Source organism: Lagenorhynchus albirostris, chromosome 15 (genome assembly GCF_949774975.1).
Source record: "Lagenorhynchus albirostris chromosome 15, mLagAlb1.1, whole genome shotgun sequence".
NCBI lineage: Eukaryota > Metazoa > Chordata > Mammalia > Artiodactyla > Delphinidae > Lagenorhynchus > Lagenorhynchus albirostris.
This window is the reverse complement of record NC_083109.1, coordinates 50,812,870-50,833,467: the sequence shown is the minus strand read 5'-3', so window position 1 is coordinate 50,833,467 and position 20,598 is coordinate 50,812,870. Positions and strand designations below refer to the sequence as shown.

Below are 20,598 nucleotides of genomic sequence, written 5' to 3'. Positions count from 1 at the left end.
GCTATACCTGCAATGCTGATAGCAGCCGTCTGTGACAAAGCTTGTGCCACCACTGGGTGAACATTGACCTCAGGGGCACCGTACATTATCTGGATGCTGGCTTGTCCACCCAAGGGGGCCATATGTGAACACTGCTCCTGCTGTGTACCTTTAGGTTGCTTTCACATCTGTCAGCTTGGTAGACTTGGTTCAGCTGGACCTCATATCTGATAGTTTTACTAATAAACTCTCAATATAAGCATACCCTTGATTCAGCTCTTCCACTATGGGAACCTAGCCAAAGGAAATAACTACTAGCAAATAATTAGAAAATATTTCAATGACCAAAAATGGAGGACTGACTTCATCATATGCAATCACTGAAATGTGCTGACATGAAAAGATACTCACGATATATAGTGAAAAAAGGTTAGAAAAGTGTATGATATGAACAAATTCTATTTAAAAGATCACAATTACATCTGCAGATTTGGAAGAATGTACACCAAATGCTTAATTTGGACTGTCTCTGTGCATATGAAATTTGGGGTGTTTTGGTTTTTAGCTTATACATATTTTCTGAGTCTTCTATAATAAACATCTATTGCTTAAGCATTTGAAAAAAGAAGTGTTATTAAAAGATAAAAGAAGGGAGTTCCTGGGGCTTCCCTGGTGGTACAGTGGTTGAGAGTCCGCCTGCCGATGCAGGGGACAAGGGTGTGTGGCCCAGTCCGGGAAGATCCAACATGCCGTGGAGCTGCTGGGCCCGTGAGCCATGGCCGCTGAGCCTGTGCGTCTGGAGCCTGTGCTCCGCAGCGGGAGAGGCCACAACAGTGAGAGGCCCGCGTACCGCAAAAAAAAAGAAAAAAAAAAAGGGAGTTCCCCAGTGGCCTAGCGGTTAGGATTCTGGGCTTTCACTGCTGTGGCCCGGATGTGGCCAAAAAAACAAAACAAAACAAAAAAGATAAAAGATAGTACGACATTTTATAAACAAATCCAACTATGACACTTCCTCATAATAAATTATAAATTGCATAAAGTTTAGGTTGCATAAGACCTAAACATTTGAACTTTCTAATATATCTACTTAAAAGACGCAGCCTGCGTTGTGGTCAAGACTTCAGGTTTTGTACATTTAGAATGGATAAACAAGGTCCTACTGTATAGCACAGGGAGCTATATCCAATCTCCTGGGATAAACCATAGTGGAAAAGAATATTTTAAAAAAATTTTCTATATGTGTAAAACTGAGTCACTTTGCTGTGCAGCAGAGATTGGCACAACATTGTAAATCAACTATACTTCAATAAAAAAAAATACGGAAAAAAAAGACTTCAGGATTTGGTCTTGGGATGGCTGGGTTACATCTTGGCTCTGCCACTTAGCTGAGTGACCATACAGCCAGGCTGGCTAGCTTCTAAATCTGTCTCCGTCTGTGTAACAGGGATGGTAGTAATAATACCACCCTCCAGCTTTGTTGAGGATTAAATAATATGCAGAAAACTCTTGGCACAGTGCCTAGTAGTACTAAGTGCTCAATAAATGTTAGGAGCCAGCAGGTGCCTTCTGTTTAGGCTAACAGCAGGAGCTCCTGCCTGCCTAAGCCTAAAGGACTCCGCCAGGCACTCTGATAGCTGTGTTGTGCATCTCACTTAGCTTTTTGTCAGAGAAGGGAGCAGGTGAGAGCAAAAGCAGCACTCCCAGGCAGTTTGACTTCCCTGAAGCTTCCTTATCGCTGGGTGCGAGGTACAGGTGCTGATTAACTGTTAATAAAGCACAGTATTCTGGAGGCCAAAGACCAAGGTCTGAAGCCCCTTAATGAGATGTGTCCCTCCTAACCACTACTGGGGGGAAAAATGTACACTTTTAGGTCACACAAAAGACAGCATATTTATTTGGGAAACAATAGTTTCAAAATTATCTCCCGAACTCAGAATCTATGGGCCAGAATACACACCCTAAGTAAACAAGTGAGGTTTTCATTAATTGCTCACTTATTAAATAAAACTTTTAATTATGTGGAGTAGTGTTTTTCCACATTTGCATGATAAGAATCACTTGGAGTGCCAGAGATTGATTCCATTAATTAATATATTAGGCCTGGGATGGCCCAGCAATTTGGAAATTTTTACTTTTACAAATACCTCCAGATGATTTTCATCATCAAGGAACTTTGGGAAACACTGATGAAACGTGCTTTTCCATTTCCTTTGCAGATTTTAAGTCTTGAACACGTGGTCGCAGAATGACCCACTGAAGTCTTATCCGGTCCAGTTTTAGGAAAGGAAAGTAAGTTTTCTGAACATTTGGCTTGTTGTTTCCTAGGAGGCACTGCTTCTCATTTCCATTTATGGCCCAGCTCTTGTAGATCAGGTTTTTCTCCGACGGTCCATCTTCCTTGAGTTGAGGCATAGCAATCCAATCATTTTTAAAAAATTGGTTTCTCATTAAAGGATTATCACATTAAATAACCTTTTCTTGCTTTTATCTTGTTCCCCTTCCCCCTGAAACGTGTTAAGAAGTTAGGGTGCTTTGGATACACTCAATATTCCGGCTTTTCCACCTTAAATCTCATACTGACGACCCCGTGTATGCCAGCCTGGATCTCATCGTTTTCTTTAACGGGACCCACTCCCTTTGGCGTCCCGGTCAAGATAACATCTCCTTCTTCCAAGGTCATGATCTTTGAAACGTAGCTGATGATGTAGGGGATGGAAAAAATCATGGAGGATGTCTCACCCTCCTGCCTGAGTTCGCCGTTGACCTTGAGCCAGAGCTTCAGGTTGTGAGGGTCAGGGATCTTCTCTTTGGGCACGAACGCGCTGACCGGGCAGGAGGCCGTGAAGCTCTTGGCCAGAGTCCAGGGCAGCCCCTTTTTCTTGCACTCGTCCTGCACGTCCCTGGCGGTCATGTCCAGGCACAGGGCATAGCCGGCCACGTAGCCCATGGCTGCGGCCTCCGGGACGGCGCAGCAGCGCTTGCCCATCACCACGGCCAGCTCGAGCTCGTGGTGCAGGTTGCGGGTGTAGGCGGGCACGAGGACCGGCGAGCCCTCGGGGGCGTAGGCGGTGGACGGCTTCAGGAAGAGCACCGGCTCGCTCAGTGCGGCGCTCTGCATCTCCCTGACGTGGTCTGCGTAGTTCCTGCCCACGCACACAATGTTCTTCCCCCACTCCCAGAAGCGGGACAGCGGTCTGGTGGCAGCCATGCTCCTGCCTGTTGCACCCCTGAGTCACGTGGACTCTGCCCGGCAGGCCACCGGACGCCGAAGGCTACCCGGAGAGGACCAACTACCTCGGAACGCCGTCCCGCGGACTCCGCCGGGTGCCCAGGAGTCGCGGCGCTCGTCCTCTTGGGAGCGGCTGTCCAGTGGCTGCCTCGGGGCTGACCCGGCCTCGGGACGCGGCCCGCTCCCCGGAGAGAGGCTGAAGTTCTTGCGCAGGTGCCTCTCAGGGGGCCCTCAGATCCGCGGCAGCGGGACGCTAAGGAGGCACCGGTGTGGCCGCGAGCGCTGATTGGCCGAAGGGCGGGGCGAACTGAGGGCACGGGTTTGGGCGCGAGCGCTGATTGGTCGGGGGTGGGGCGGCGGGCGCTGGTTGGCCGCGGTTTGCCGTCGCCGGCGTGAAGAGCCCGCCCACCCCTCGCGCCGCAGCCCGCCCTCCGACTCGGTCATGGTGCTGGGCCACTGGCTGCTCGGCTGCCGGACCCTAGCTGCGCTGAGAGCGTCCTGCGCCTGTTGCGGCCTGGGTAGGTGGGCCGGGGCCGCCGCGGGGCCGGACTGGCCGGGATGCCAAGGCGCTGGCCTGACAGGGGCCGGGGCCACGGTGACCGGCTCGTGGGGGCGAGGCGAGGCGAGGCGCCCGGCCGGCGGGTCCTGGCCGGCGTCGTAGCCGGGCTAAAGGCGGTTAGGCCGGCCGCAATCCGTGAGGCGTTCCAGCGCGGGGCCCGCACCGGGGGGGGCGGCGGGGAGCCGCTGGGGCTGCCGCGGCTGACGCTGTTTTTTACTGACACAGGATTTTAACCCCTAACTGACGTCGGCAGGCAAGCCGATTGGGGTCGAGAAAAGGCCACACAGCAGTTGAGTCAGACTTTGAGAGGGCTGAAGACAGAGTGGGGTAACTTGTCAGCTGGGGGTTGCTGAAGGATTTGTGCTAGATAAGGAAATGGGTGTTCCAGGGACGCTCGGGAGCCCTGTCTTAGGAACCCTGCTTCCCTAAGGTCTGCCTGGCAGCCAGCGAGCGCCCCCATCCTCCTTGACTGCGGCGCCCCATACAAACCCCATTATTTCTAACGCCCAGGGATGATGGAACTGTGCCTGAAGCCGCACAGAATGCTGTGTATATTCTCCACGAAGTGAATCACAGCTTTTCATGTGAGCTGTGGCCGGCAAGAAAAGCCTGGGGCAGAACTGGGTTCTGTGAGCCGTGGGACCCTTGCCCTCTTTGGGTCTCCTATCCCCGCCTCAAAAATGGGAGGCGGGGCTTCCCTGGTGGCGCAGTGGTTGAGAGTCCGCCTGCCGATGCAGGGGACGCAGGTTCTTGCCCTGGTCCGGGAAGATCCCACATGCCGCGGAGCGGCTGGGCCCGTGAGCCATGGCCGCTGAGCCTGCACGTCCGGAGCCTATGCTCCGCAGCGGGAGAGACCACAACAGTGAGAGGCCCACGTACCGCAAAAAAAAAAAAAAAGGAGGCGATGGGCGCCCTGACCTCCAAGGGCCTGCTCTTCCAGCTGTCAGATTCCATTTTCACTGTGTTACCTCTTGCTTTGTTGGAATATTTTGACTTTGATTTTGAAACCGCCTTTATTTCCTTATATCTTATCTGGCTGATGTAGCAATAGGGGCAGTGGGTTAAGCTGAGTCTTTGGAGCTGGCTAGCAGTTAGCTAAATGACCGCAGAACCCTAGGTAGGGAGATGAAGCAGAAGGAAGCCATCGTTGGCCACTTCCAGATCTTACTGAGAGCAGTCGAGGTTCTGGAGTGCGCAGTGTGTCACCACTATTAAGGAAAGAGCTGGGTTTTTTCCATTTAGGGAACTCGTCAGAGCATCAGAGCTAAGAGTTTCTGTGTCAGGAGTCAGGCGGGTGGTGGAAGTGGGACTGTAGGGAATCAGCAAGAATGTGGCTGCCCCGTTCAGAGGGGGCGCCAGCCCTTTGATGCCATGCAGAAGGAGGGATCCAGTTCAAGAGAAGCCCAACAAAATGTGTCTCAAGGCTTGGCCTTGACTCTGCTCTGTAGTCCTCCTGGAGCTCGTATGGCACATATCGGGGCTGAGAGGAGGTGGCATAGCACAGAAACCTGATCATGTGAAAATGTTTGTTTTGCCGAGCATGAGGAGAAGGGCCTGGAAAAAGCCCAGCTGGTTGTCAAAAGGAGGACTTAGCTACCTCTGTGTGATCCTTAACGCTGCAATTCAGGCAGTTCCCTGGCCATGGCAGATGAGCTTGAATTCTGTATTAGACGGCCCCAGTGGACGTGGTCTATCAGTCTGTTGGTTGATGCTGCCTGCTCTCTGGATCCCTTTTTTTGGAGAGGTCCCATCCCAGCACCTACCTACTCCAGAATTTCATGGCTGTCTTCTGTCACCTTTTGCAGTTTTAATCCCTTTTACACTAAGATTTAAAGTATTGTTGGGGGCCTTTGGGAATTTTTAGATTGAATAGGAGTTTCATTGTTGAAAACATTTTGGCACCTGTCTCTTGGGCGGAGGATGCTTTTGCCCCTTGGTCACTCCCAGCCCACCCTGGCAGCCTTCTTTGGCTCAGTTGGATGGTGATTCTGTATCATGCACACTCGAATCTAGAACAGTTGTGACCAGCTGTCCCATTTCTCAGGCCCCGGGTGGCTTTTGTGCATTATCCAAATTTCGAGTTCCTGCCATTTGAAAGTGGATATTGTTTTCTTTTCTGGCTCGAGACCTGAGAAGGGCTGTGAGTAACTGCACAGGACTCAGGCTCTGTTAGCTTGCAGAGGCAGCCATATGCCGAGGGAAAAGAGCCTGGCCTGGCGCTTTCATTCTTCATGGTCTTTCTCTGAATCAGGTGTGAACAACCCCAGAACTGGCAGTGGTCACATCTGACAAAGGTTTGAATCACAGGGACAGGCTGGCATTTGTGTCCTTTTAGAACCTTTGAAAAAGAAAATAGGGATCCTAAGTCTGAAAGAGCTGATTTCCACAATTATGAACATGAATCGTGTTCTCTGTTTTCCTTACGGATATGGTTAAATGAGGCTATCCTCTTCTTTATCAAAGAACTTAGAAAACCTCGTATTTCGAGGCTCACCACGTTGCATCCCTGGGATGTCACTTCCCCGGATGCCTGGACTGCTGGGCCAAGGGCTTGCTTTGAAGTCTCGGCCCAGCGTGGCCTCATGTGGACGCTGACTGGAACCACATTTTGTCTTCAGGTCCAGCCCTGCTGGGAATCTTTCTCCATCACACGGATTTAAGGAAGAGCTTGACCGTGGAGCAGGGCACGATGAAGGTTGAGTTACTGCCTGCTCTGACCGACAATTACATGTACCTGATCATTGATGATGACACCAAGGAGGCTGCCATTGTGGACCCGGTTCAGCCCCAGAAGGTGGGAGGCAAGGCCCCAGCACCAGTTCTTCATCTCCTGATGAGTTTGATAACCACAGTGCCCTTGCAACTTGGCTAAAGCTGAACAGAAATTAATCCATTTGGTTTTTGAAAAACAGTTAAACTAGTGTCCAGCCACTCTGTTACAGGGGCAAAGGGCCAGTGAGAGGGGTGGAAGCGACCAAAGGCTTTGGAGTGGAGAGAAAAGGGCTCCTGTCTGTAGAGTCCCTGGGCAAGAGAAGGAGGAGCCCTTCTCAGCACTTTCTCCTCCTCCTCAGGGCTTTCTGCCCCTTAGTGCTGCCTCTAAGAGTGGCAGTCTCTGCTGGAGGGGCTTTGAGAGGTTGTGGGTGGGACTGAACTGCCGAACAGATCAAGGGAGAAAAAGCCTCCTTGTCACCCTGCTCTCCTGGAGCTGGGGCAAATTGGCAGGCTCCACTGGGCAACACCCTGCAGACTGATGAGCCAGTGCCGGGGTGTGACTGTGGCCTGTGTCCTGCCTCATGTTTGGTTGCAGGTTGTGGAAATGGTGAGGAAGCACGGTGTGAAGCTGACTACAGTGCTCACCACCCACCACCACTGGTAAGTGCTCCAGAGGCCAAACTTCTGTGCCAGCAGAGTTGCTTGGGCCTTACAGCTGTGCTGCGCACACCCCAAGGGGGAGCATCCACCAGGTGGAGGGGGGTGGGGCGCTCGCAGGCTCCCAGGGGTCCCCCCACAGGTGGGAGCCTAGGGGCTCAGAGCCCTGGAAGCCCTTCTTTCCTCCACAGCTGTGAGCTAAGGGTCAGCCCCAGTGGGGTTCTGACGGGGCTTCTGGGCACTAGCCTCTGTGCTGCTGCCCTGTGTCCCTCAGGCCTGGTGATGGGGTCTGGTGACTTGGGGGCTCCAAGGGGAGAGGCTTATGCTGTATATCCTGTGGCCATGGGTGGACCTTTGGCAACATCTTTGAAAGCTCTTGTGCTTGTGTGGTGGGAAATTGGCCTTGATGTCGGGGAATAAACTAGTCTAGACATAAGTGTTTTTGAAAATCAAGCAATCATTTGGAGAGGTTGCGGTTTTTTTGATATTTGAAAGCTAAAGGATGAAAAAAGTTCTTATATTTGGGTCTTAGGACTAGAGTTGCCTGCCCAAGGCCCTTGTGGGTTTTTGAAACTTTTGAGGCTCTTCAAAGCTAGGAAAAAATGTTTATTTGGCTCTGAATTTTCTTTTCCAAATAACTGCCAGAGGGCAGCTAGGACAGCTTTGAACCTGTTCTGTGGCATCTCACGGAGCTTGGGGCGTGTCTTCGGGTAAAAGGACACCTTTCATCTTCTGTGTGGGAGTGTCACGTGGATGTGGTTGGCCAAAGTCTGCTAAGTGTTGGAAACTTGTTGATGTAACTAAGTCGCTGAGAATCTTTGGGGTTGTTTAGCCTCTGGGGTATCAGGTGTTACTTCCTGACTGATTTAGGCCCAAGGATCTGCAGTGGCTACTTAGCACAGCCGCTCCTTCTCTCAGAAACTCCGCCCCGTGTGGTGCCGAGGCGCCCTTACTCCTCTGGCCTCTGTGGGGCTACACTGGGGGGCTCCACCTCCCCAGCTTTTCACAGTGCGAGTCTCTCTCCCACGGCTTTTCCCACATTGTGATGCCTTATAAATTAAAACAGGCCCCAAACTGAGCTCCAGGGTGTGGCCTGTGCCACCCTCCCACTTATAGGTGGCATTTTCGGGGGTCAGTGATGAGTGTGCTGAGTGCTTGGTGCCAGCTTGTGTGTATCAGCCCCCTGCAGGGCAGGGAGCAGAGGGCTGCCCCCTCTTATCTGTGAGCCCTGCTGTTTCTTGGCCCGTAGGTGAATGTGTAGTGAGGAGCAGGTGTTCCCTGGTGATTGGAAAGCCCTCGCCTCATCCTGGAAAGGCTAATCTTCTGGGCTCAGGACACTCCCAGCCCTGCCCCGAGACCCTGGCAGGGCTTGCACTAGTGTATTTCTTACCCCACAAGGCCGAGGCGTGGAGCTCTTCTCTTGACCTGGGAAGCGTGGGGCACTCCTGGATGAGTTTCCAGGAGGTGCCTCAATGCTGGCTGCACATTCGAGTCACGTGGGGAGGTCATTCCGAGCTGGCCTGTCCCTGGGTGGACAGATCCCCCTCTGGCAGCTGGGCATTGTTTTAGAAGACAGCTTTGCAATCTGCTCGGGGCAGTGGGTCCCATCTGGTCTGTGAATCAGAATCACCTGAGGGCCTTTAAAACTCCTGGGCTGTGGGCTTCCCCAGGCCCACTGCATCAGGATGTGCGTGTGGGAGTCACGCCTTGGCACTGTTTACAGATCCTCAGGTGACTCTGATGTGCCCAAAGTCTGGGAATCACGGGTGTAGGGATTATCCAGGTGTTTGTGATTTGGTTCATCTGCTCCAGAAGCTTCTGCAGCAAGACGGCAGGGGCACAGAAGTGCCTCTCTTGGGAATGGGGTGTCTGAGGACATTCTTTTTCAGTGGAGCCAAATGACAGACAAGAAGCGAGGATCCTGGGTTGGAAGATGCATTTCTCTTCTGAGAAACAACTGGGAAAAATAAAAATTCCGTTTGGTTAGAGTGTAAAATCAGGCAAACCCTGTTCATATCGGCAGTAGCCCCAGCTCCCCTTTTCGACTTCCAGGGACCACGCTGGCGGGAACGAGAAGCTGGTCAAGTTGGAACCTGGGTTGAAGGTGTATGGGGGTGATGACCGGATCGGAGCCCTGACTCACAAGGTCACACACCTGTCCACACTGCAGGTGAGGAGTGAATGGAAGGGGCTCAACTGTGGCCCTGCTGGGCTCCAGGCCCTAGAGCCGCCTCCTGCTGGCTGTCCCCTCACTTACCCCAGGAACCCAGAGGGGCAGTCAAGGGCTTAGCTGTGGAGACAGCTTGGCCTGTGCATGGGTGGATGGGCTCTTGGGGCTGCCTGGGCCTGGATAGTCCCTTGTGTTGAGAGCATTGCAAGCAAATCAGTGTGCAGATGGTGACCGGCTGAGGGGAGAAGCTGTATGCATGGTTTTGAGACAGCTGGGGACATTGAAATACGGACTCTATGTGGGATCATATTTGACATCAGTGTTAAATTTCTTGGGTGTTGATAATAGTGAGGTTATATGGGAGGATGTCCTTTTCTCAGGAGATGTAGCTGGAGTGTCTAGGGGCAGTGTGTCAAGATATGTGTGTGTGAACAAAGCAGGTGCCGCACAGGTGGGACCTGTTAGCATTTAGTGACCCAGGTAAAGGGCACACGGATTCATTGTCATTTTAGTTTTTGGTAGGTTTGAACGTTTTTGAAGTAAAGAGTGGGGTGGGGGATGGAGGCAGAGAAGGGAAACAAAACAAAAGGCCAAGCAGCTAAGAAGGAAAACTGTCTTTTCTGTCAAGACGCCTGGTTCAGATTTGGCCTGGTTTTGAGGAGAAAACAAAATCAGCCCTTTCGTTTGCATACCAGCAAACACCGGCTTCCAGGGCGTCTCTGCATCTGGGGTACCCTCAAGGACTGGGTCCTGTGGTCACCAGCAAGACCCATGACTTGCTCAATGGAGCAGTGGTTGTGGAAGCTCACTGGCCCTTAATGGCAGCTCCTGCTGTGGGGCGGGCATGGGGTCTGGGAGAATCTGTGAGCCTTAGGACAGGCTCCCCACATGCAGGGAGCACAGGCCAGTGTGTGCTCTGTTTAAGGTGGGGTCTCTCAACGTCAAGTGCCTGTCGACGCCATGTCATACTTCCGGACACATCTGCTACTTTGTGAGCAAACCCAACAGTCCCGAGCGCCCCGTGGTGTTCACAGGTGAGTATTCAGATGTTTGAGCTGGGGGGTCTGGTGTTCTTTGCAAAGACCCTCTTGGCATAGAGATGGCTTTGCACACCTTTGGGCAGAGCAGCAGAGCATCTCCTGCCAGGCAGACTGTGCTGGGCTCTGTGAGGAGGACCACAGCCCTCAGGGTAGAGCGTGGGACTTGGCTTCAAACATGTCCAGGGTACAGGCAGCTGTGGTGGGAATGTGGTGGGGGTGCTACCTCCTCGCGAGGCTGGCCTGAATGCGCCCCTCTGATCCTGGTCATCGTTGTCAGGTGCATGGGGACAGGCCTTTCCTTGAGAGACTCTGCCTGGTGGGGGTGCAGTCCCAGCCCCCACTACGTCCAGCAGCAGACAGGTAGGCAAGTGAGGGGCCAAGGGAGACCCCAAGTGGAGCCAGTCAGACCCGCCTTGTGTGGGGCCTGATCGGTGCTGGGCGCTGCCCCATCCCTCCATGGGCTGTGAGCTGAGTGGGTCTGGCAAAAGCCAGCCCCAGGTCAGGGTGTCGCACACGGTGGCCCAAAGAGCTTGGAAGGTGGAGGTGAAGCCCCACCAGCATCGGGCTGTGTGAGTGGCTCTCGATTGGGGCGAGCAGGCCTTTCCAGCAACTGGCGGTGTTTCTCCTTTTGAGAGGAAATGGAAGAATCTTGATGGTGGTTGGGGAACCTGTGAAGCAGAGCAGCCGTGTGACGGTGGGTGTTCAGGGCGGTGTGAACCAGTGGCCGTGGATGGGCACAGAGCAGGCCCCTCTGCCCCCTTAGCTTGTTTAGCGAGTATAAGCAGTTTTCAGTCTTGAGTCTTCCCCAGTTATGTAACAATCATGATATTATAACCGCAGTGAAAGTTTGTTTAAAAATACAACAGCTGAAGCAGTGTGGGCTCCTAGAGTGGGGAAAAGGTGTTGATGGGAAAGCCACATGAGATCAGGGGTGGGGACGCTAGCATGAAGGGACACACAGGCCGAATGAGGGGTCACAGGGCCTCTGGACTGTCCCTGCAGCTTGTCTGTAAATCCAAAATTATCTCCAAATCTATTATGTTTATTTTTAAAAATACAGTCATTTTTAGGGTCTTTGCTGCAGTAGCAGGATGTGTGGGCTTTGAGCCGACTGCTGAGTGTGGGCCACGGGCCCCTGGGCATGTTGTGGGAGCCCCTGGCCTCCCGATGGGCCTCGGCAGACAGCGCTTTGGGGCAGGTGGGCTGGCTGCCTGTGCAAGGTGTGACCCCCTCTCTTAAGCACAGTTTCCCCTGCGTCAGTGGTGGGTGTGGGGTCTCCCCCACTGGGTGGTTGTGGGTGTGAGGTGAGGGGTGTGGAACCAGCGCTGGGTCCGGTGAACTCTCACAGCTGCGCTCCTGTCTCTGTCATGCTGCCCGGCCCCTGGGTGTCCGTCTGCCCCCCCGGCAGGGCCTGGGGTTGTGCGGGCCCGTGGCGGTGGCCCCCTTGGACCGCGCTCATGTTAGAAGCCGAGTGCCAGCTGTAGAAGGTGTGGAGGGCTGGTTACCGCCAGGCAGGCCCTGGACCATGTCCTGCACGTGCTGTTCTCTAGTCTGCATGACAGTGGCCGGCAGGGGAGTGCGTTATCTAATTGGTAGCTTTTATACTAAATAGGTGAGAGTCACACAGGGTCCTCAGTGGTGAAGCTGAGCTGCCTGGGGCATCAGCAGTGAGGACCAGGGGAGCAGGGCAGTCCAGCAGGGCCCCGGCTGGCCTCTGTGTGCATGGCTGAGGAACCTGCAGCGTCCAGAGGTGAGGTGACTGGCAGCTCCAGGCCTCGAGCTCGGATGTGAGTGACCCATGGCCCCACTCCCTTCTCCTCTGGGGTGAGCTGAACAAAGGGAAAAGGATGCAAGCAGAGGAGGTGACAGCCCAGAGAAGGGTGTGCATGTGGCCCTGGGACGTGGTGGGCAGGACTGGGCACCCACAGAGCAGGGGAGGAAGATGGGATGGCTGTCTGGGGGGGCAGGCCTGGAGCAGGGTGCTGTGATGGCACTAGTGGGTTGTCTGTTTGAGAGGTCAGGATCTGGGACCTCAGATTTGGGAACTCATGGCAGTGAGTGCCAGGAGCAGCTCAGGTGGCGGCAGTGGGGAAATGGAGGCTGAAGTCGTTGCTAGAACCATGGCCCAGTGTGCAGGGAGGAGAGGCAAGGCTGGCTCTGTAGAGCCTGGGGGTGGGGCAGCCTGCATAGGGGAGGGATGCCTCCAGGCACTCTTAGCTGGTGGTGAAGATGGAGAGCAGTCAGCGAGAGGCTGGGGGTGCAGGTGAATGGTGGTCCCACTGCCAGGGAGAGACGTGGGGGCCCCCGGGTCTCTCAGTGTCCTGCTGGTTGAGGACATGGCCCCACGGAGGAGGCCCAGGCTGGCTCCCCAGCCCCTGTGGCAGGAGGCCCATGAAATTCCGGTGTGTAAACAGCAGGTACTGCTGGTCCCTGGAGGGAGGACCAGATCCCCCCAGCCTACTGTGCCTGCTCATGGCCTGTCCTCTGGGCTCTCCTTGGCCTCTCATTGGTGCCCAGACCACGAGGTTGAGGGGTCCTTTAGGGCATAGCCCCAGTCCTGCGTGTTGAGGCTTTGCTCACGGGCTACCCAACTCTCTCATCTGTCGTCTTGTTCTGAGGGGACAGTGCTGCACCATGGCCACTGGGTGGGCATTGGCTCCTGCCTGGCCTGGCCTGGAGCTCCCTGGGAAGAGGCCTGGCAAACGCTGGTGGAGGGGGATTGTTGCTCCCTATTGTGGGGTCCCTGGCCCTCCCCCACCTCCCCCACTCCAGGGGCCTGGAGAACAAATGTGCCATGTGTGTCTGCTGGGCATGAAGCCCGTTCTCAGGGAAGAGTCTTGGGGGAGGGAAGCAGCACGTGGAGACCTGGTGGGTGTCAGGTGGAGGTAGGGCTGCGGCAGGAAGGGGGCAAGTCTGGGAGGTGGCAGGTCCGTGTCTCAAGGGCCCATGGGGGCTGTGGTCCCACGTGAGGGGCTCCTGGAGGGTCCAGGCAAGATCATGGGGGTCTTACAGAATGGTGCTGGCTGTCGGGAGTAAGGGAAGTCACAGGAAGGTCTGGCCTGGGAGGGGGCTGCTGGATGGGTGGGTGAAAGGGCTGGGTTTTGGGGATTCTCAGAGCTATGACTGATAGGACTGGGCGGTGAAGGGAGCAGCCAGGGTGACTCTAAGGTTTGGGTCTGAACAGCTGTTTGGGGCCTGGCGGTGCCAGTTAGTGCAACTTGAGGGAAAAGGTTTGGGAAGGGTGGAAACCAGTACTCGTGGGTCATCCCTGGGCCCTTTTGGGGTGGAGGTCAGGTCTGGGGCTGTGGCCCAGTCAGCACAGGGGTCAGGGCAAAGCCCCGGCCCTTGAGGGGGCATGCACTGCTGACAGCCCCTCCAGCTCCACACTGTCCTGTCTTGCAGGCGACACATTGTTTGTGGCTGGCTGCGGGAAGTTCTACGAGGGGACAGCGGATGAGATGTACAAAGCCCTGCTCGAGGTCCTGGGCCGGCTCCCTCCAGACACGGTAGGTGGTGCCCCACCTGCCACCCGCTCGCTCACCCGGTGGTGGGAGGACCCTGCTGGCTCTCCCCATTGGGGTCTCCCCTGCATCTTGGGAGGAGCAGGAGGGTAGAGGCATTGCTTCTGGAAGTGTGTTTTTTTCTTTAAGCATACTTTTCATTGTCATTTAACATACACGCAAGACGTGTCCTTGTCCTGAGGGATGTCTCGTGGGTGCTGCCCCCAGGACCAGCCAGGTCCCTCACACCCGTCTCTGAGGGGCTGAGGGTGGGTTAATGAGTCTCCTCAGAGCTGGCGGGCTTGGCTTTTTCCCCAGAGAGTATACTGTGGCCACGAATACACCATCAACAACCTCAAGTTTGCTCGCCATGTGGAGCCCAGCAATGCCGCCATCCAGGAGAAACTGGCCTGGGCCAAGGTGAGCGTGATGCACTTGGGCGCGTCCTGGGGTCAGGCACCGTGATGCCACTTTCCCAGGAGCACGGAGTTCATGGTGCCCGCTTCAGAGTGGGCAGAAAGTGCTCCTCCGGGCAGTGGGCGAGGCGGGGTTTAGACAGCCCAGCTTGGAGCAAGAAGCCCTGGTTGTCTGCTTAAGATCCTTTCTGACTCTGTGGGTCAGGGCTGGGCTTGGGATTCTGCATTTTCAACAAGTGCCCAGGTGAGGCTGAAGCAGCAGGTCCCAGCCCTTCCCTGCTGTCTGTGGGCAGTGGATTCACCCTAGAGGCTGCTTGTCTGAAAGGCATTTATTTCAGACACGGCCCCCAACATGCCCCGTGGCTCGGCCCAGGGGTTGGCGTGTTGTCCTGGAGGCATCTTCTGTGGGGGGGTTTGGAAACGCTGCTGTAGGCAGCTGGGCTGAGGACGTTCTCCTGGACTCAGGTGTCTGTGTTCAGTCACTGAGAAATGGTGCTGGTAAGAAACACACACACCTGGGAGTCCTCAGGTGCTGGGCTCCCTTCTGAGTTCAGTGAGGAATGGTCTCATAGGTTTTTTTTTCATAAGTCACCTGTTTTTGTCAAGAATCTTTATCAATTTTGCGAGGTGGGCTTGCAAAATAATACTTATAAAAATTCAGACACTACCGTAATAGGTTGATAAATGTTATTCCTTTTTTTTTTTTTACAGTGTGCACATAAGAATACTTAATATAAAAAACTCATCCTGTGTGTTATTTTGTGGCTTCCTTGTCACTTAATAATGGGTCTTAGTGCTCTTTCCATAGCAGTCCAAACATATTGAGCTTATTCTTTTCACGGTCATCTGCTTAAGGATAATTTACATACGATAAAACATACCTGTTTTAAGTGAGCATTATACAGTTTGAATTTTGACAGTATATGCTCCTGTGTCAGCCCCACCACAATCAAGATAGAGAACATTTCCACTATCGTAGAAGGTTCCTTGCCCCTCCCCATTCAGTCCCCAACTACTGATCTGCTTTCTGTCACTATAAATTACTCTTTTCTAGATTTTCCTATAAACAGAATTACACAACATTACTCTGTTGTATCTGGCTCTTTTTACTCTGCAGGTTTTCGAGATTTTTTAATTTCTGAGTAGTATCTTATATGGACATACTACAATTTGTTTATCCACTCATCTGGACTCTTGAGTAGTTCCCAGTTTTTTGCTATTTTAAATAAAATTACTGTGAACGTTTGTGTGCAGGTCTTTGTGTGGACACATGTTTTCATTGCTTGTGGGAACATACCTAAGAGTGTAATTGCTGGGTTGTGTGGTAAGTGTATGTTTAACTTTTAAGAAACTACCAACCTGTTTTCCAATTAGTTGTACTATTTGGAATCCTCACTAGCAATGCGTGAGTTCCAGGAGATCCACATGCTCACCAACACTTGGTATTGCTGATCTTTTAAATTTTAGCCATTCTAATGGGTGTGTCGTGGTAGCTTGTAGTTTTTAAGTTTCCATTTCTCTGATGGCTAAAGTTGTAAGAATTCCTTATACATTCTGGAAACAAGTCTTTGTCAGATACATATCTCAAATATTTTATCCCAGTTTGTGGCTTGCCTTGCCATTTTCTTAACAGTGTCTTTCAAAGAATAAAAGTTTATACTTTTGGTAAAGTTTAGTTTATTAATTTTTTCTTTTATGGTTTTTGTGTCCTAAGAAATCTTTGCATAACCCTACATCACAAAGACTTTGTTCTCTGTTTTCTCCTAGCAGTTGTATAGTCTTAGCTTTTATGTTTATATAAATTTATGTTTAGGTCAGTGATCCACTTCAAGTTAATGTTTGTGGTGTAAGGTAAGGGTAGAAGTTCTTTTCTTGGATATTGACATCTAGTTGCTCAGCACCATTAGATGAAAAGACTTGCCTTTCTTCATTGGCATCTTTACTGAATAAAATGGACCATGTGGGCATGAATCTACTTCTGGACTCTATTCTGTTCCATTGATCTACATGACTTATTCTTGCATCAGTAGTACTGTCATGATCACTGTAGCTTATGGTAAGTCTAAGAATCAGGTAGTATAAATCCTCTAACTTTATTCCTTTTTGAAATTCATTTTGGCTCGTCTAAGTCCTTTACATTTTCATGTAAATTTTAGGATCATCCTGTTAATTTCTACAAAAAGTCAGCTTGGCTTTTGATTGTGTTGTAACAAAAGATTTGGAGAGACTTGAGATCCTAACAATATGGCGTCTTTCCATAAATATGATATAACCTTACATTTATTAAGGTCTTTAGTTTTTCTCAGCAGTGTTCTGTAATTTTTGGTGTTAAAGATCTTGCACATATTGTTAAATGTATCCCTAAAGACTTCATGGTTTTAGATTTTATTCTAAATGATTATTGATAGTCTTCAGAAATACAATTGATTTTTGTATTTTGACCTTGTTTCCTTGTGACCTTGCTTAACTCATTTTAGTCTAGCATCTTTTTCATAGATTCCTTAGCACACAATCATGCCATCAATATTAAGATAGTTTTATTTCGGGCTTTCCTGGTGGCGCAGTGGTTGAGAGTCCGCCTGCCGATGCAGGGGACACGGGTTTGTGCCCCAGTCCGGGAAGATCCCACATGCCGCGGAGCGGCTGGGCCCGTGAGCCATGGCCGCTGAGCCTGTGCGTCTGGAGCCTGTGCTCCGCAACGGGAGAGGCCACAACAGTGAGAGGCCCGCATACCGCAAAAAAAAAAAAAAAAAAAAAAAGATAGTTTTATTTCTTCCTTTCCGGTCTATATGCCTTTTAATTATTTTTCTTGCCTTGTTGCACTGGCTAAGATGGTCAGGACAGTGTTAAGTAGACATGGTGAGAGTGGACACCTTTGGCTTGTTCCCAGTCTTAGGGGGAAAGCATTTAGTCTTTCACCATTAAGTATGATATTAGCTGTGAGTTTTTTGTAAGTCTTCTTTATCAAGTTGTTGAAGTTCACATATATTCCTGGTTTTGAGAGTTTTTGTCATGAGTGGGGTGTTGAATTTTGTCAAATGATTTTTCTTCATCTATTATGTAATCATACATTTTTTTTCTCCCTTACTCTTTTAATCTGGTGAAGTATATCACTTGGTTTCAAATGTTAAACCAACCTTGCTTTCTGGATAAACCTTAGTCATGGTGTCTATTTTTGTGTCTGTGTTCATAAGGGATATTGGTCTGTAGTTTTATTTTCTTGTAATGTCTTTGTCTAATATCAGGGTAATGCTGGCCTCATAAAATGAGTTAGAAGTGCTTCCTCCTATTTTCTGAAAGAGTTTTTCTATGTTTGTTATTATTTCTTCCTTTAGTGTTTGTTAGAATTCACTGACATAGCATTCTGGACGTTGAATTCTTTTTTGTGGAAAGATTTTTTTGTTATGAATTATGAGACATAATTCATAAAGACATATGAATTAATGTCTTTAATTTGTGTGGGGCTGTTAGATTTTTATATTTTCTTGAGTCAGTTTTGTTAGCAACTAGTATCTTCAAGGAATTTGTCCATTTCATCAAGGTTTTCAAATTTACTGGCATAGTTTTCATAGTTTCCCTTTTTATTATCAAGCTTGTTGAGGTTTAGTTCACATGTAATAAATTGCATCCATTTGAAGTGAACAATTGAGTGAATTTTGACAGATGTATATACCAATTAAACAACTCCCACTATATTTAAGATACATAACATTTCCATCACCCCCCAGAACTTCCTCATGCCTCATTTTCTCTGCCCTGCTCCAGTATGCCATTAGAACTTAGTTCACATTTTCTAGAACTTCATATAAATGGAACTATACAGTATGTACTCTTTCATCTTTTTTTACTCAGCAGAATGATTTTGAGATTCATTCATGTTGCTACATGTATCAGTTCATTCCTTTTCACTGCCAGGTAGTATTCCTTTGTTTGGTTATACCACATTTTGTTTATCCATTCACCTGTCAATAGACATTTGTGTTTCTAGTTATTGGCCATTGTGAATAAAGCTGCTATGAACGTTTGTGTACAAGTCTTTGTGTGACATATGTTTTAATTACTCTTGAGTAAATATCTAGGAGTGGAATGGCGGGGTTGTATTAGGTGTATGTATTAAGTCGAAACTTGTTCAGTCTTTTTTAAAATTTATTTTATTTTTAATTTTTGGCTGCATTGGGTCTTTAGTTGCGGCACATGGGATCTTTCATTGCAGTGCGCGGGCTTCTCTCTGGCGGCATGGGGGTTTTCTCTCTGTAGTTGTGGCACATGGGCTTCAGAGCATATGGGCTCTGTAGTTCGCGGCATGTGGGGCTCTCTAGTTGAGGCGTACGGGCTCAGTAGTTGTGGCGCATGGGCTTAGTTGTCCCATGGCATGTGGGTCCTTAGTTCCCTGACCAGGGATCAAACCCACATCCCCTGCATTGCAGGACGGATTCTTTACCACTGGACCACCAGGGAAGTCCCAAGTTGAAACTTGTAAAGAAACTGCCAGGCTGTTTTCTAAAGAGCGAATGTATTGTTTTACGTTCCCACCAGCAAAGTATGCGAGTTCCAGGTGTTCCACATCCTCAACAACACTTGGTATTGTCTGTCTTTTTAATTTTAGTCATTTTAATGGGTGTGTAGTAGTGTTTCATTATGGTTTTAATTTGCAGTTCCCTAGTGCCTAATAATGTTGAACATCTTTCCATGTGCCTGTTGGCCATTTTGTGAAGTGTTTGTTCAGATTTTTTGCCTATTTAAAAAACTGGATTGTCTTCTTATTATTGAATAATGTTTTTTTTTAAAGTATAGGTACAAGTCCTTTTTCAGATATGTGTATTGTGAATAGTTTCTCCCATTCTGTGACTTGCCTTTTGTTTTCTCAACAGTGTCTTTTGAAGAGCAAACATTTTAAATTCTGATGAAGTCCAGCATATTAATTTTCTTTTGTGGTTTATACTTTTTATCTCCCATCTAAGAAATCTTTGCTTTTGCCAAGGTCAAAGAAACCTCCTGTGTTTTCTTTTGGAACCTTTATAGTTTTAGCTTTTACTGTTAGATCAATATGACTTAAACCGCCAACCCCCCTGCCGCCCACCGCCAATATTTGTTGGATCTGTAGTAATTGCCCCTCTTTCATTTCTGATGTTGCCAATTTTTTTCATTGTTCTTATCAATTTTGTTGATCTTTTCAAAGCATAACTTTTGCCTTAATTTTCCTTGTTTGTTTTTCCATTGCACTGATTTCTGTTCTTAAAAAGATAAAGTTTAAAAAACTCTTTCCTTCTACTTACTTTGGATTTGCTTTGTTCTTCCTTTTTTTTTTTTTTTTTTTTTGGCGGTAGGCGGGCCTCTCACTGTTGTGGCCTCTCCCGTTGCAGAGCACAGGCTCCGGATGCGCAGGCTCAGCGGCCATGGCTCACAGGCCTAGCCGCTCCGCGGCATGTGGGATCTTCCCGGACTGGGGCACAAACCCATGTCTCCTGCATTGGCAGGCAGACTCTCGACCACTGCGCCACCAGGGAAGCCCTATAGATTCTTAGTATGGAACCCAAGGTCATTGATTTTATTTTTTAATAAAAATAATTATTTTTATAATTATTAGCTTAGTTGCTCCATGGCATGTGGGATTTTCCCAGACCAGGGCTCAAACCCATGTCCCCCTGTATTGGCAGGCAGATTCTTAACCACTGTGCCACCAGGGAAGTCCCAGTCATTGATTTTAGATCTTTTTTCTTTTCTAATATAAGCACTTAAAGCTAAAAACTTACCCCCAAGTACTGCTTTTAGCAGCACAAATTTTGACATGTTTTATTTTCATTATCTTCAATTTGAAATATTTTAATATATCCCTTGTGATTTCTTCTTTGACACATAGGTTATACTGAACTGTGTTAAACTGTTTTTTAGCTTTTTCAACTTTTTATTATGAAAATTTTCACACATACAGAAAAGATGAAAGAATTTCATAGTGAACAGTCATATACCTAACACCTTTCTAGTAACATTTTACTAATTTTATCACTGCCTATTTATCCATCTTACTTTCATTCTTTTTAATAAGTAAAACATACTAATGTGTGGATGTCAACCGTAAATCATTTTACCAATACAATTAGGGAGAACAGTTAGACTTTCCAACATTTTTGCTCTTATAAATTGTGCTACAGTGAACAACATCCTCAAATGTAAGTCTTTACATTTGTGTGCTTCATACTTCTGTAGGAAAAGTCTCTGCATGTTAACGCTTATCTTAATAGATAATCCAAAAGGTTATGACAGTTTACACTCCCCCAACTATGCCTACAAGGACCTGTTTTAAAATTATCCTTAGAATAATTCAGTGGTTTTCTT

General features: G+C 49.5%; 2 protein-coding genes across 3 annotated transcripts in view; one reads left to right on the top strand and one right to left on the bottom strand.

Moving 5' to 3' along the window:
* Positions 1-1,850: 1,850 nt before the first annotated feature.
* On the bottom strand, positions 1,851-3,461 carry FAHD1 (fumarylacetoacetate hydrolase domain containing 1). The gene has a single exon (XM_060123744.1). The coding sequence runs from the start codon at positions 3,185-3,187 to the stop codon at positions 2,522-2,524; it is 666 nt and encodes a 221-aa protein (XP_059979727.1). The 5' UTR covers positions 3,188-3,461; the 3' UTR covers positions 1,851-2,521.
* A 132-nt stretch (positions 3,462-3,593) lies between these two features.
* Positions 3,594-20,598, top strand: part of HAGH (hydroxyacylglutathione hydrolase) — a 19,231-nt gene continuing 2,226 nt past the window's right edge. The window contains exons 1-7 of one of the 2 annotated variants that reach the window (XM_060123742.1): positions 3,595-3,726; positions 6,386-6,561; positions 7,075-7,139; positions 9,189-9,306; positions 10,232-10,340; positions 13,749-13,852; positions 14,165-14,266. In XM_060123742.1, coding sequence (XP_059979725.1) covers positions 3,651-3,726; positions 6,386-6,561; positions 7,075-7,139; positions 9,189-9,306; positions 10,232-10,340; positions 13,749-13,852; positions 14,165-14,266 — 750 coding nt within the window. In that variant the 5' untranslated portion in view covers positions 3,595-3,650. Of the gene's footprint in view, positions 3,727-6,385; positions 6,562-7,074; positions 7,140-9,188; positions 9,307-10,231; positions 10,341-13,748; positions 13,853-14,164; positions 14,267-20,598 lie in introns of both variants that reach the window. The other variant, XM_060123743.1, reaches the window with a different exon arrangement.